This window comes from Apus apus, chromosome 2 (genome assembly GCF_020740795.1).
Source record: "Apus apus isolate bApuApu2 chromosome 2, bApuApu2.pri.cur, whole genome shotgun sequence".
In the NCBI taxonomy this organism is placed as follows: domain Eukaryota; kingdom Metazoa; phylum Chordata; class Aves; order Apodiformes; family Apodidae; genus Apus; species Apus apus.
Window position 1 is genome coordinate 83,950,176 of NC_067283.1, and position 15,551 is coordinate 83,965,726.

Sequence of the window (15,551 nt, forward strand, 5' to 3'; positions counted from 1 at the left end):
CTATACTGAAAGAGTGGTCAGGCACTGGAACAGGCTGCCCAGGGGGGTGGGGGAGTCACGATCCCTGGAGGTATTCAAGAAACATGTAGATTTGGCACTTCAGGTCATGCTCTAGTGGCCGAAGTTGTAGGGTTGTGGGTTTTTTTCAGTTGGTGTTTTCTGGGGGAGTGTGTGGTTGGTTGAGTTTGTTTGGGTTTGGTCTGTGGGGTTTTTTTTGTGTTGATGGTTGGACTCTGATCTCAAGAGGTCCTTTCCAGCTATGACAATTCTGTGAAGTGACCTATGAAAAGGCTGGCCAACACTGGGCCATTTCAGTGTTTATATCTGTTATCATACAGTAGAAAAATGCTATTAAGGAAAATTGCAAGTGAGGATGAAGTAAATGAGCTTTAAACTATCTTTAGCTCAGTACTATGGCCACAGCCCTCACTCTTCATCATGGAAGGCTACAAAACCACAGTGGTCTGAAATGTTTTTCTGCTTGTGAATGATAACACCACTACCTGGTAATCTGAAAGGTGATGCTAGAGATACAGTTTACATTATTTTGGACTGTTTTTGTTCAGAGGAAACACTCTCTGAATAATACAAGGTTTGTAAAAACAACAACTTGGGCTGCAAGGTATCTCAGGAGGTCAAGCTCAATTTTGCCACCAAAGCAGGGCTCAAGTAATTACCTAAATGTCAAATTTGTGAAAAGCACAAAAAAATCCTAGGGTTTTTAACTGCTTTTTGTAAAATTCTGTATTTACAAATATCCACAGAGTCAGAACTGGATACATAGGTATGAGTCAGTCTCATTTAATATTCAAAATGCAGTTACGGAAAGGTAATAAATTAAATATTACTTAAATTAATTAATTTATTATTATATTATTTTACTTTAAGAAATGCCCTTAAAGTGGATAGTTCTTCATATCCACAGTTATCAAAATGAAGGAATTATCAGTAGCCTTCATTGACCTGAAAACTAAGTTTTTTAATTTCCTCCACTTCTTAAAATAAACTGTCAAGTACTGCAAGAGCTGGAACATTAAGTCAATTGCCTTAAGTTTGAAGTCTTATCTGTTCATTTCTAAAACACAGGAAGGTAACAGCAAGGCTAAGTGAACTGCACTCTACAATTTACTAGAGAAGCAAATCAACACTTAAATTATACTCACATCAGCTGTAGGCCAAAGATCTTTGATGACCGTTTCTATCCTTTTCACCACTTCTCTTCTCATAGCTGCTTCTTCAGGACGAGGGGACATGAAGTCATAGAAGTCAATTATTTCTTCATGTAGCCTAAAGAAGAAAGAAGCATCAGTTACAATTACATTTTAACCATGACAAAAAATTTCAACAGAAACAGGCCATATGCTCTATTTAATATCATAATTTAATTAAAACCAGTAGTACTTTAAAGAAAGATGAATGCCACAACAATTAGGCTTTCACATGGGAAAATGGAAGATTTGGTATCTGGGATTTGGGACAAATACATCCATTTATGCTTTTGTCATTCATGGCATCCTATGAGAATTTAAGTATGTATCAGAATAAAATGTTTTACTTTCAACCGCTGCCTGTTAGTGATTTTATCTGATGCTCTTTTTCTTTAGGGAAAAAAGTCACTCTGGCAGTTCATCTCCAAGCACTTCTAAGGCTCTCAATATCCACTTGTCTCTATCCAACAGCTCTTCTTCAAGCTAGCAATCCTCATCTGTTTTGCTTTCCTTACACAGGAGCAAGTCCAAAGCTTGATCACTGCTAGCCTTCTTCACCTTGTCTGCAGTTAAACCAAGTCTTGGAAAAGGTGGTCAGAAATGCACATAGAGGCAATATATAATCACACCATTCAGTCCATGACACACCTGTTTTCATTTTACTGTCCATTTCTTTGCAAACATTGCTGCTAACTGCTATTGGAGGATATCTGAGTATACAGCTGCTCCTTAAAATAAACCATTATGAAGCATCAAGGCATTTTCTGAACAATAACCACCAACATAAAGCCCACCCACTGGGTATATTCGGCTTGAATTATTTTTCTTCAGATTCATGATTCCGTACTTATTAGAATTTTATCAACAATTTTATAACCTAATGAAAAATGAACTCCCACTGAGACTTTCTGCAGTCAGCTCTAGCTTTCTATGACCCTTTCTAGCCTTTCCTCATTCATTTCTTTCCTCCAGGTATTTGTGACTAGATCAAGCAACAGTCTTGAGTAACTCCACTGGTAACCTTCCCTTATTATAAAGTAAATATTTTACTATTTCCTTTGGTTTCTTCTAAGCAGTTAACCCATAATCCCAGCAAACCTGTGACTGCTGTTTTTACAAAGTCTTCAAAAAGGATCTCAAACATTCTTCTGGAAAAATTCCAACAGTTCTGTGTTATCAGATCAGCCAAAAGAATACAGATTAACAAAGACTACTTCAAGGAAATGAGACTTGTGAGACACAACCACCTTTATCAAAGCATGCACTAGCCTCTTTCTTTATGTTTGCTCACACAAGTAAGTTCAGTTTTGTTATGGTATCAATCCCATCCCACTGCAATAGATCCAGACATTCCTGAAAAAATTCATTTACAGTAGCCATCCCATATTAGGGAAGGAGAAGAATAAAAAGGATCTCAGTTCCCCTGTGCACTGCAGCCTCTAACATATACAGGATAGTCTTTCAAAACCAGCCTCCAGTATCAGCAGGTCAGAAAAACAGCAAGCACACAAGCATTCTCTCACTTCTAACGCCCACTGAGTTTCTCTTCAGATTATTAACACTGTTGCAATTCTTAATCATATCATGAAAGACCCAAAAGAATACCACCCATCACTACTCTATACTTCCTTGCCTGATCTACTTTTTAACAAGTCAGCTTCATATTTGCTATCTTGCACTGGCCAGGCAGCACTTCATTTAATGATTCAGCTTGCATGAGACAACAGCACAAGAGCTAGATAATCAAAACTCACTTAAAAGTTCAAACCATACACAGTGGTTTTATGGTTAAGTTCCTCTGGAATTCTTCAGGATATACCATCAGACACGGTTGTACAACAGTTACCATTCTGCTGATGGACAAAAAACAATGCTATTGTTCCAGTTTTTACTACCTGATCTGATTTCATCTGGGTGCCCTTTCAAGTCTCTATGAAACCTAGTGACTCTGTCAAGTTTCCTGCTTGAAAAATGCAAGGTTTTCAGGTTTTAATGCACTTCGCAAGCCAGTCTTAACAGACTTCTATTTTCTTCACTTTTTCCGGTTTTCATTAATTCAACAGCTTCTACTTCTTAGAGATCATCATCTTTCTGGTTTACATCCTTCTGGATAAGAATCTATACCATCTTCACTGTCAGCATATGACAACACTAATGTCTTAATAGAGCATTATCAAGCATTTTACCCTTTTGGCTTCCTCCTGAAGAAAATTCTCAAAACAGAGTTGCTTTTTCAAAATTTAATGTTACTGTAGTTTAAATTCTTCTAAGCATCTTTACTCAGACCAGGTTACACGCAGTCAAAAAAGCAGCTGATACATCCAAATCAAAATTCTGTACACTGCTCAGGATTAATCTCAGACTAACTTCTCTACTAGCTGAAGAAATAATCTGGTGTCTGAAAAAGCAGATCAGAATGTGATATTCACACAGCCAACACAGTGATAGTTTTCAGCTAAGTAGGTTTGCTCAGGTAACCTCTAGGATCTTCATAAGCAACTGTTACTTCTGGAGTCAGGACTGTGACAGTATCTTAACCATTAGGAACGTAATTTCAAATTGCAGCATGTCATGAACATGCAGATGTAAGTAACATCTTAACCAATTTTAAGAATAGAACTTCCTTCCACATATAGCAGGAGTCAATTTTCTCAATCTCCTTCAGGCTTCTGAAAGAATTTGGGCTCCAACACCATCCCAGCACCTAGCTATCCTTCTGTCACATGTTAAGATGCCTATTATACTACTCTACTAGCAAAGACAGGCATTTTAATTGACTGTTTCACAAGGCAGTTTTACTATATTTATAGAAACACTGGGAACGAAACTTGCTGGTGAGATTGTAACTGTACTCTTAATGCAAGACGGAAAAGATTAGAAGAGAGATGCAGACAAGAAGCTACCTGTACTTGCTACACTACCCAGCTTGTTCATTTTAATAGCCTAGAGGAACATACCAGTCACTAATGCTACTAGTGCTGAGCACAATAAACATCTGCTGTTTACAGGCTAAACTACACAATAGAACTGGCACCTTTTGTTTACCAAAAAGTACCCCTTTTACTGTTTTAGGAAAGACAGACAGACTTCTAGTCTTCAGGTTAAAGTAATCCTCTGAAGACATTCTCAGACTTCAGCAATGTTTTTCCTTAAAGGCAGGTTTCTAAGAAAGCTTATTTTACTCATTATTTACTCATTATATACTGTATATATATTATTTATTACTTCAAGGGCTAACTTCATTGCAGTGAAATGAAATTCTCAGACAGCATCAACAAACTAGAAAGCAAATCAAAAGCTACAGAGACTTTGTTCTCACAAGTTAGCATCCTTCTTTTCAACATCATGTCTAACTACTAAGCACAAATGTATTCTAAAGGAACAGGTAGAAACTTGACTGCTTCATTTACGTGGAACAATTATTTTTAAAAACAATAATTCTAATAAGCAAAAAATATTTTTCAAACTGAAAAGTCAAGAATCCTTATAAATGGAAAGAATAAATACCACAGTTAAACCACATGGGTGTAGTATTATGGCAAGTAGGAAAGGGAGGTAAAGAAATGGGAAGGCACAGTCAGCACTTCAACAGGAGCTTTGTTGAAATAAAGGTTACAAATTGCAGGATATGTTCCTTCAAATTAAGTGTGAAGTCTGAAACATGCTTGAGGAATCACAGAATCACCAAGGCTGGAAAAGACCTTTTAGATCACCAAGTCCAGCCTATGACCACCACCACCACATGAGCTAGACCACGGCATTAAGTGCCACAATTCAGCCTTTCTCTGAACACACCGAGGGACGGTGCCTCCACCATGCATTCCAATGCCTAATCACCCTCTCCATGAGGAAGTGCTTCCTAGTATCAAACCAAAACCTCCTCTGGCAGAACTTCAGGCTGTACCCTCTGATCTTGTCACTCATTGCCTAGGAGAAGAGCCTGACCCCCACCTGACTACAACCTCCTTTCAGGTAGTTGAAGAGAGTAATAAGGTCACCCCTCAGGTGGAGGACCTTTACCGTCCCAAAATTAAACAGTGAAAGGCTCAGCAGCCACTGTGTATATTTCTGAAATCTGCTGAACTACACACCTTCACCTACAACTACTACAAAGCACAATTTCATTGCTGTGTAAATGCAGGTGAAATCTTACACAACAACAATCAAATGCACTCACAATAGTTGAAACCAGTGTTGCAGTTTAAAACTCAGGAACACAGTTTAGTGAAATACAGGAGAATATATATATATGATTAAAAGCAATAGTATATTCTGAGATACAGACTTTTCCCAATATTATCTAAGATTAAGACATCAGTAAAAGCAGCAAAAATAGAACTGCAACCAAGAAGAGGAAAAGAACTTAAAATTCTTCTCTTCCCATCCCACTCACAACACCCATCAGGTGCCTTCACTTTTGTATACCAGTTCTCCTCCCTAGCAGTAACACCTAGGTAATAGTACTCTATGCCTTATGCTATGTTCTAGGCTTACAAATGAAACTATGAAAACCCAATGCTACATTCATAGACTGTACTGCCACAGCAAATCAGTCTTATTACTACATAATTCACACAGCAATTATCTTTGTCACTGTAATTGTACAGAAGGCAGCAAACTCAAAGACTGAGAGAATAAAAAACTCTCAACTATACAGAACTTATGAATCAGAGCTGTGAAATGTTTTATAGGTAGATACCCTAAACACTATATTCAAAAATCAAGTTAGCTATTAAGGAGAGAACGGAAGAAAAAAAGTACCTTTTTTTCTCATCTACAGAACAAAGTTGAGTTTATAAAATACATCGTACCTTTTCCACAAAAGAACATATTGTTCTTATTTCGTGTCTAAGCTTTCTCTTTGCCCCACACTCTTGCAAGTCAGAGCCAGTCCTAATTTTAGATTGAGTTTCTTGCCAAGTAGATTTTACCTCTTCGGAACACTCTGACAGTTCATACACTAAAGAAACTAAGCTGGCTGGACTGACTCACTGCACAAATTTCCACACCTAAGTAAGAAAACTTGTTTGTATTTTGGAAGATAAAAAGAATCAAAGACTAATGTATTTTTGCAAAGTATGTCACTCTAACAGAACTTGACCAATTGCCTTATTATTGTCTGAACATACTTTGAAAAAGCTGCATGGAAGCTGATATATACCTCCAAGTTAATACACAGCAAAACAGATCCACTATATTAAGCTTCTGAACATTACTTACTTGTGACTTAGGCTGCTGGACTTCAACACAGCACCAAGAAAACAAAGTAATTATTTTGTTGCATCAGTGAAGGAGCATACCATATGTTCAACCTTGGAACTGAATCAGAAAGCTCACTATGCCAATAAATAGAACCGCTAAACACTGAAATTCCTGTCTTAATACTATTCTTTTCCAAATGCCCAAAGATAGCAAGTGATTAACATCCCAGACAAGTCAGAAAGGTTGCAACAGCAGAAACAGATTAGTGATGAGAGACTCATTATGCCCATACATACCGGGTATGCATTACATCAAGTTAGCCACCAAAACGTTTAAGGGACGAATCAGCTCTTGACAATCTTGAAAAATAGAGTTTAAAATCAAATCAGCAAAACCTGCACATTCAAAGTCAAGTACCTATGCAAGGAAACAAAAACTAAAAAGGTCTTTTCTGGATTTAAGCACTCCTAGAGTTCATTATATAAAAGAAGAAGCTTCTTAATGTGAGATTTTTAACCAAAAGAATAATGTTTTTCAGAGCCTACTAAAGACACCACACTGGCTGTTTAGCAAATGCCTACACCAGTGACCAGGTTTTACGGAAATAAAAAAAGAGCTACTACTACTTTTTCACAGGATTCCATTGGAAGATGTCTTCAGAAACCCTGAAGCCAAGTACAAAGCAAGAAAAGAGGATTGGAAGATTAAGTATATCAAAAAGGATTATGAGGAACAACTTAACGAGATGCAAACCTGTGCTTGAGAAGAGGATAAACTAGCTCAGGAACCCAAAAACCTGCTTCTGTTAAGTGAATTATGTGATCAGAACAGAGAAAGTTAAGTGATCACAACACATGACAAGCAGAGAAGCTAATTTTTTATTTATATGTTTTTAACCCCTCAGAGGTCTGTCTCCCTTGTCCCTATACAGAGAAAACTTGTCCCAAACTGACTTTTCAGTAGAAAATACTTCACAGCAAGTTTACTCCTGGTAAGTTGGTATTCACCAAAAGCAGCATTGACATGATGCTGCATTCATAGCAGAAGAATATGAGGCAGCAATCTTTTTTAATTCAAAAACATTAGTTTTGACATTCATAATAGTCAAACTAGTCAAAAGTAGAATCAATGTAACATATAAATAGCTATGACTATATTAAGATGTCAACATAGCTTTATTAAATGGAAGTAGCGTCTTAAAGAAAACCATTAGGTTTCTTAAAGAAAGGTGTCTTAAAGAAAACCAAACTTGAAAGAATCAGTGAACCACAAAGGAAGTCTTTTTATCTACTTGGATTTCCAAACAGCATTTGATAATGGTCCCACATGTCCTTATGAAGGCTTAAAAAGAAACTAAGCTGATGTAGGATGAGAGGGAAGATCTTTATGTAGGTCAGGAACTGTTTTAAACAGAAAACAAGCAGCTGAAACTCTTAGTGTCCACAGGAAAGTAAAGTCACTAGTGAAGCCTCAAAGAGCCCTGTCCTAGTCAACATCCTTGTAAGTGATTTGGCAAGGGGACAAATTCTAAAGCAGAAAAGTCTGAGGCTGTAAGGTTATCTAGAATAAGCCAGATCAAGAACTGAAGATGGACATTAAAATACAGACTGCACAGTGAAGCTGAGGCAGAATTTGAGATAGGATAAATAGAAGCATGACAGAGGCATATGAGAAGAGTCTATCTTTACAAAGACGCAATGAGGAGCTCTGCAGTGGCTCTGAACACTGAGAATTAAGATCTTGAAATGAGAATTCTGTTAAGAGGTCTACTCAGTAGGCAAACAGAACATTAAAATTCCATGTAAGTGATCTGGACATTAATTGAGTACAAGATAGAACAAAATAGCCTAAAATGTAGGAATATTGTGACACTATCACACACACATCTGATTTGCCTGAACTATAAAGCATACAGAGGTCATAAACACCTAGAGGCAGGAAATAGTTTCAATAGAAGGAATTATTAAACAGACTAAGAAACAGACAACTGTCAGGTGATTCAACTTCTCCCTTTCCTCTTTCACATCAGCTGCAAAGAGAATTCATGGACTGCCTCATCAATGCATAAACCTGTGCCTGGCAGCAAATACAACCCTAGTGACAGCCTCATAACAAAAAAATAACCTTTACATAACACAAAGCTTAACTGAGGAGCAACCTGTCACAGGATGCTGCTGATCCGAGAAGCTCATACCAGCTCAACATGAGATGAGACAAATTCATACATAAAAATTCACAATAGGCTTAACAATGCACACTGCCTATAGCCCAAGAAGTTCAAGAACCATGGATCACTGAAATCAGAGATTATTCCAGGAAATATTACCACAGGTTCATGTTGACATATTCCTCTCCCAACATTTGGCATTAGCCTCTAATGGTCGTACCCAGTACAGCTGTTTATGTTCTTAGTGCCAATTATCTCTACTGCCAAAGCTTAACTGTGAAAAGCACTGTGAAGTTGATGCCAGGCTTAAACTGCTTCAAACACCTCCCATTCTCCTTTACACACAGACGTGTGCACCTGTCATGCAAAGCCTTTCCATATTTTACTAGTGCAGCTCAGCCCGACTCCTAGTACTATGCTAAGTCTACTGCTGCCAAAATATTTCTTCTTTCCAGTATCAAAAGCATCAGTCCCTACCACTATGCCAGGCATCAACTTCACAAGGAAACTCTGAGCTATACCCACTCTAGCTAACTTAGTTAACTGCAAAAAACTTAGTTCTTTTGGTAGTTCATCCAGCAGCTACCCTTGAAGTCTGCTGTGTACCAGCCTCTAGGCATGAAAACAATCCATTCAACCACATCCTTATACTCTCCCAAGTTTCTCTTTGGATATTTACAATTACTAAGAGGTAACTACTCCTACCCTCCTCCTTGCATACTGTCTAGTTCTGCCCTGATTCTAAAGCCAAATGAAACAAGAATTAAGTGTACATTGCCAGCACTGCCTGCCTCTTACACTAAAATCCTCACTACAGGTATCCACTTAACATTGCAGATAACAGTCTCTAATGTTTTAACAGGTAAAGTATAGCCCGTTTTGTTGATTTTTTTTTTTTTTTATTAGAAGGTACTAAAGCAAGACACCACAATACAGGGAGGAGATACCACCCTTAAGAATCCCTTAAACCCCCTACAAGTGCTGGATATCTCAGTGCAGACAGTAAAAGCTTCACAGAGTTTCCAAAGCCTGCATTTTTACAGCACAGACAATGTACAAGAAAATAAAATTTGCAAAAGGAGCTGACAGTGTGGCATCCCTATATATTAATTTGCATTGCCCACCTCTGACAACAGCATAACGCGAAACAAGGGTTGACAGACATGGAACTAGAGCTACAGAAAGTCCTGAATGCAGTGCATTTTTCATACTGCATTGCACAAAACCCAGTAATTCAATTTATCTTGGCCACCAAAGTTCAGCAATATATCATAAAACCAAAAAACCCAGGAAGACTGGCATCAGAAATACTTCAGCATACAGGCAAAGAAATAAACAAAACCTCATACAGACTTAGTATACAGTAACACCACCAACCACATCTGAGTAGCTACAGAAATGAATCTCTGGACATCATTTTTGGTACACAGTATCCTTCAGCTGCAAACTGGTGAACACTGAAGCAAGTCTTTTGGGGAAGCATCGTCATAACCTCACGTTGATTATGAGAACTCTCCCCAGGTATCTGCTACAGTCACCAGAAAATGCTGGCCTGAATCCTCCTTCAGCCTAACCAAATGTGGTGGTGTTTGTGGTCTTGTGCTCTACAACAGAACTTCATGTCATTATCACCAGATAGGTAAAGACAATGGGTACGAAGGGGAGAAAATGAATGTTGTAAATCATCAGATGCTATACAATGCTAATTAGTCCAGGAAAAGCATCATTTCAAAGTATCATAATACTTCTGGTATCCACACTTATCCTCAACAAGCCAGTTTTGTTGTTTCTGTAGAGCACTCTAATGTACCGAGCAGATACGCCACGTATTTCAGCACTGATCTCATTCAACATCTACAATTAATCTGAAAACTTAATTGACAGTATTTAGCAGTACAGGCTCATATTGATAAAAATGCCTTAATTCTTTACTTTGTTAATTTATATTAAGAAGCAGAAGAATTAAATCAGGTATTTTACACTATTCATACACTATTAGCTACAGCTTAAGAGAAAGTGCCCTATTAACTATGTACCCAAGCAATGCAAACCTAGCAGCAGAGTCCTAAATGAAATCTCAGAATAGCTTGATTTCATATTTTAAAATAAAAATGCAGCACTTTTTAACTCTGGATTGTTAAGTTACTCAGATATCTTTAAAAATACTAATTTACAGAAACAGAAGATATTACTTTGATGTAAAAAGAAGGCAGATCCTAAGATGCTACACGTAGTTTTAAACCCCTCAAGAGGATACTTTAGTGGCAAGAAACCATATGTAGTTTTTGAACAGTCACAACCTTGAGCCAACCTTATAATACTAGACAGTATTATCTGATTCACATCTGAAACCAATCGTTTTGTCATCTCTACTGTACCGTATTTCTAACCTAAACGCAGGTGTTTAAGAATGTACACTATTGCTATACTAATCACTCTGTTGAAGCAGTGGAATAAATACAGCTTAATTCTCCTCACTCCTTACCTTTCAAAAATCTGGAAGAATGTGACACAGGTCAATTTACAGACAATCTAATCCAGCATAGCTAGTCACACTTGTTTATGACAGGGAGAAACTTCTTTAGAAAGACTGGCATGCTACTGTCAGGTGTTAAAAGCAACAGGTGTAAATCCATTGAAAAAAAGGAATACTGTACAAAACAGCAAAACACAGCCTGTAAAACAAAGCATTTCTAAACATCACCACATCCACCATCACAACACCACTCAATATGATTAATTTGAAAAAGAACGGTGACAACCTGCAGCAGTGCAGACTATCTCCAGGTCTGAATGAGAAAGTGGAGAGAACACAGGACTATTTAAAGCATGCAAGTTTTTTATCAAAAGTACTACTACAGCCTGGGAGAGAGCAGAGATTACCCTTCTTAGTTTGTTACCAAAACACACTACACTAGCATCATGAACTACTGCATATGACATGGAAATTTCAGTGTGCTGTAGAACATTCTGCAGAGAACAATATTCATGGCAGAGTAAATTCTAACTTTCATGTATAATGTAAGCACAAGAGCATCAATTATCAAGCTCTTCCTCCTATAGTCTGTCCAAAGCAGATCACAAGTGAAGATTTTAAGGATCATATTTTTTGACAGTTGCATACACCAGTTAAATACCACTGACGATGCTCTGTCGATTGACCATCACTTATGCAAGTGATGCTGCGGGACTGGGCTGACAGTTCCAAGTAACACCATGCAAGAAATCTGCAACATAAAGGATCCAAAATAAACTTCTTTATGGATCCATTCCCACCACAGTCATTTCAGTGCATCTTTACTTCAAGATCCAAATAATACACCAGCCTGCCTTCAACTCACCAGTAGTCAGGAATTACTGCAGAAGATGGACTCCTATAGCCATTCTATCAGTGAAAATATTTTGGTTATTTTAATCATGTAAGTACTTAATAAAAAATAAAAAACACCAAGCAGAAAATTGCTTGAGAATAGACACTTGCCCAAGTTTCACCTTGGGTAACAGAACTCAAAAGTTTAAGGTAGAAACTACCTATCATATTTATCTATGGTCTATACTTCCATGCTCTCCTTCAGCAATAGGTCCCTGCTACCCTAAGGAAAGCTATGACATTTCTAGTTTTTTGAAGCTTAGTGATGTGACTAACTAATCATGAGACAGTCTGGAACTATGGGATCATATATGCAGTCATTACCAGTGTCCCACTCCTACCATCAGGTTGTGCTGTAGTAATACCGACCCTTGACAGAGGATAAGGAACTTCTACTTTGAAAGATATTTTGGCCAAAACTTGCCAGTTAACCCATCAGAACAGTGAAACTGAAGCTTGGAACTGAATAGAGCAACTGAAGCTTCGCTACCCAAATTTCCTGCATATGGATTCTATATAAACTTATACTTGAAACATGGCTAAACTTTAGTAAAGGAAAGCCAACAGAAAAAAAAGGGCAGAAGATGAAAAGCAAGGGTATGGGACTGCCATAGGTGGTGCTGCCTAACTACCAGAGGACAGAACCGGCAGCACCTGGATTACATTCCCAGGTTTGCCACAGACCTGCTGAGTGACCTCAGGCTAACTCCTTCATCTGCCTGCCTGGAGATGTCCACGGCAGTGACACTGACTTGTCTTACACAGATAAAACATTAACTCAGTGTTCTGCATCTCTATGGAAATAAAACAAAGAAATTCACACTATTTTTAAGATAATATTGGAATTTTAGACATATCTTATTAGTACTGGACCCAAAGCTCCTAGCATATGACATCTCTTAAACATTCAGGTCTTAGCTTCCTGTAAGCCATCCTCATTTTCAGTGTCAGTTTGGAATTAAAAACCAGCAGACTCAAGTCATGACCTCCCCCAGGAGAGGCTATGGTATTAAAAAAAAAAAAAGAAAAAAAAAAGAAAAAATGCCACAGAACTTTAAAAACATCTTTGAATACTTCTAGATTACTTTGACACAGACAACACGTCATAGTACCATTCAAAAGAGAAAAGGAATACACTGTTCTTATGTTAAATCTCTCACTTAAATTTCTCCAGCTGTGAAAGCATACTCTGCTATCTTTACCTATTTCCCTCTACAAACATTCAGTGCCTTTACTCCATGGGCATCCAAGGTTCTTGGATTTTAGGAGTTCCAAGAAACTATTTTTGAAATTACATCAGAAATATGCTATGGTCAATCGATGCAGCTTGCACTTTGTCCATTACTAAACTAACATTCACATTAGAAAGCAACTTATAGCATAGAAAGCAACCCTGACTGAGTGAAATGTGACAGAAACCTCGCAGAGCACCCCAGAACTGCTTTGTTCAAGTTTAGTCTCTTGTACATGATGATGGGACCAAAATGAATACTCAGCCTTACTAACTCTCCATTTGTATTAAAAAGTTACTACCACAGAATGGGGCAAGTTTCATAGAAGTGTCCTCTTCAGAAAACCAACATTTCAGTTCAAATATTGGCTAGTTCAAGTGATCCTACAGATAGATAGGACACATCACAACATTTTCAAAATGTAAGACCACATTGACCTTAATGCTCATTTCAACCCGAACTGGGCACTTGGCTTTGGACTTAAGCTCCTAGCGCTCCCCAAAGCAACCTGTCTGTTACAGCCTCAACAGAAACATTTAAAAAATACTGCAAGAGTGTTCTGTGAGCTCCTCCGCATCGACGCCTTCCGCTTCCTCCTTACAATCTGAATTGACCCCTACGAAGTTGACACGCATTCCCCACTCATCTTTGCTTTAACTAATTTAGATGCCCTTTGATAGCGGCCCTTCGACATCTTCACCTCTCAACCTACAAGGCAAGGCCTAAACCCTCTGTATCTGTGGGTTCCCAGGCTCTGCCTGCATCGCTGCTTCGGCCAAGAGCCACCCAACCGGCACAGCCCCAAGGTGATTTACAAAAGAGCAGAGTTTTCTGCCCCGCCACCCCCAGTCATCAACCTCGTTGCCGTCACCGGCTCCAGAGGAGCATGACCCCCAACCCTCCCGCCTCCATGCCTGGAGGGGCTGCCGGAGAGGCCGCCGAGGTCCCCCTTTTCCTCTCCGGCTGCAGCAGCCCCAGGAGCCCCGGCTGCTCACCCCTGCACGCCCGGGCTGTATTTCCTGGTCTTCCAGGGTGTGCCGGGGCTCTGCAGTGCTGGCTGAGGCGGCTGCCGCTGCTGGTGGGGGGAGTTGTTGATGGCGACACCGCGGCTACCGGAGAGCAGGTAATTCATCCCATAGGTGCTGGCTTTATTCTCTCGTTTCCTGCGGCTCGGGTGGTACTGGTGCTGCTGGGGGGAGGCCGGCGGCGGCGGGTGGGGGCTGCGCGCCAGATGCGGGGGCTGGTGATGCCCATTCACACCGTTCACTTTGTTCTCGTGGAAGTTAAAAAAGTCCCCGGGTCCGGCCCCGCTGCCCAGCAGCCCGGGAGGAGCCACCGCCGCCGCCCGGGGGCCGCAGGAGGAAGAGGAGGAGCCGCCGCCTCCGCCGCCGCTGCACGATCCCGAGGAGGAGAAGCCGGGGCTCTCGGTGCCGGACTCCACCGACGAGCAGGAGGACGAGGAAGACACAGAAGGCGACTTCTGCAGCCGCCGCCCTCCCTCGCCGCCGCCGTTAACCGCTGCGGGGCCGGCGGGAGCAGCGGGAACCAGTCCGGCCAGCAGGGCCGGAGGGGAAGGCGAAGGCGAAGGCGGCGAAGACGAGGAGCAGCAGGCACCGCCGCCGGGCGCTCCCAGCCGCACGCAGCTGTGGCCGCGGGGCGGGGAAGAGGAGGCGGCGGGGTCCAGCGCCGGGGAGTTGAGGCAGAGGTAGTGCGGGAAGCTGGCGCCGCCCCGGCCCCCCACGCCCTGCGAGGTCTCCCAGATCTGCATCCAGAGCGCATTCGCGGGGCCTTTCTGCTCGGGCTGGATCCAGGCCACGCGGGGATCCATCCACGCCCGCCCGCCTCCGACCCTCACGGCCCAGCCAGAGCGCCGCCCGCCGCGCACTGCCTCGCCTCAGCCCGCCGGGCCCGGCAGCGGCGCTAGGCGCGGCCCGGGAGCAGCGGCATGTGGCGCGGGGAGGAGGAGGAAGAGGAGGAGGAGGGCAGGGCGGAGGCGGGCGGCAGAGCCGGGCCCGGCGAGCGCGGCCCGGGAGGAGCGGAGGCGGCGCAAACTGTACCCGGCCCGGCGCTGCCCGGAGCGCTCCCCTCGCCGTTCCAATGTGGCGTCCCCCTCGCCAGGGCCGGAACCGGCACTGCGCATGCCCCGCGGGTTTTAAACCTTCGCCGGAGACGGCCGCCCTGGCAACCGCGCATGCGCAGTGGCCGCCCGGCCGGGAGCGGGAGGGAGGGAGGGAGGGAGGGAGGGAGGGGGCCGCCCGGGAGGCTGCCCTGGCATGCGCGGCCGGGGGGGCCGGGCGGGGCGGGGCGTCAGGAGGGCTGGGAAGCTGCTCTGCCGGGAGCGGGGGGTGGGAAAAGGAGGGGAGAGGTCGGCG

General features: G+C 41.6%; 1 protein-coding gene across 6 annotated transcripts in view; it reads right to left on the reverse strand.

Moving 5' to 3' along the window:
* Nucleotides 1–15,292, reverse strand: part of TENT4A (terminal nucleotidyltransferase 4A) — a 60,394-nt gene extending 45,102 nt beyond the window's left edge. For all 6 annotated transcript variants that reach the window (XM_051610002.1, XM_051610001.1, XM_051610000.1 and 3 more), the window contains exons 1-2: nucleotides 14,175–15,292; nucleotides 1,164–1,287 (exon numbers count right to left, since the gene is read on the reverse strand). In XM_051610002.1, coding sequence (XP_051465962.1) covers nucleotides 1,164–1,287; nucleotides 14,175–15,007 — 957 coding nt within the window. In that variant the 5' untranslated portion in view covers nucleotides 15,008–15,292. The remainder of the gene's footprint in view (nucleotides 1–1,163; nucleotides 1,288–14,174) is intronic.
* Between the last annotated feature and the right edge of the window lie 259 nt (nucleotides 15,293–15,551).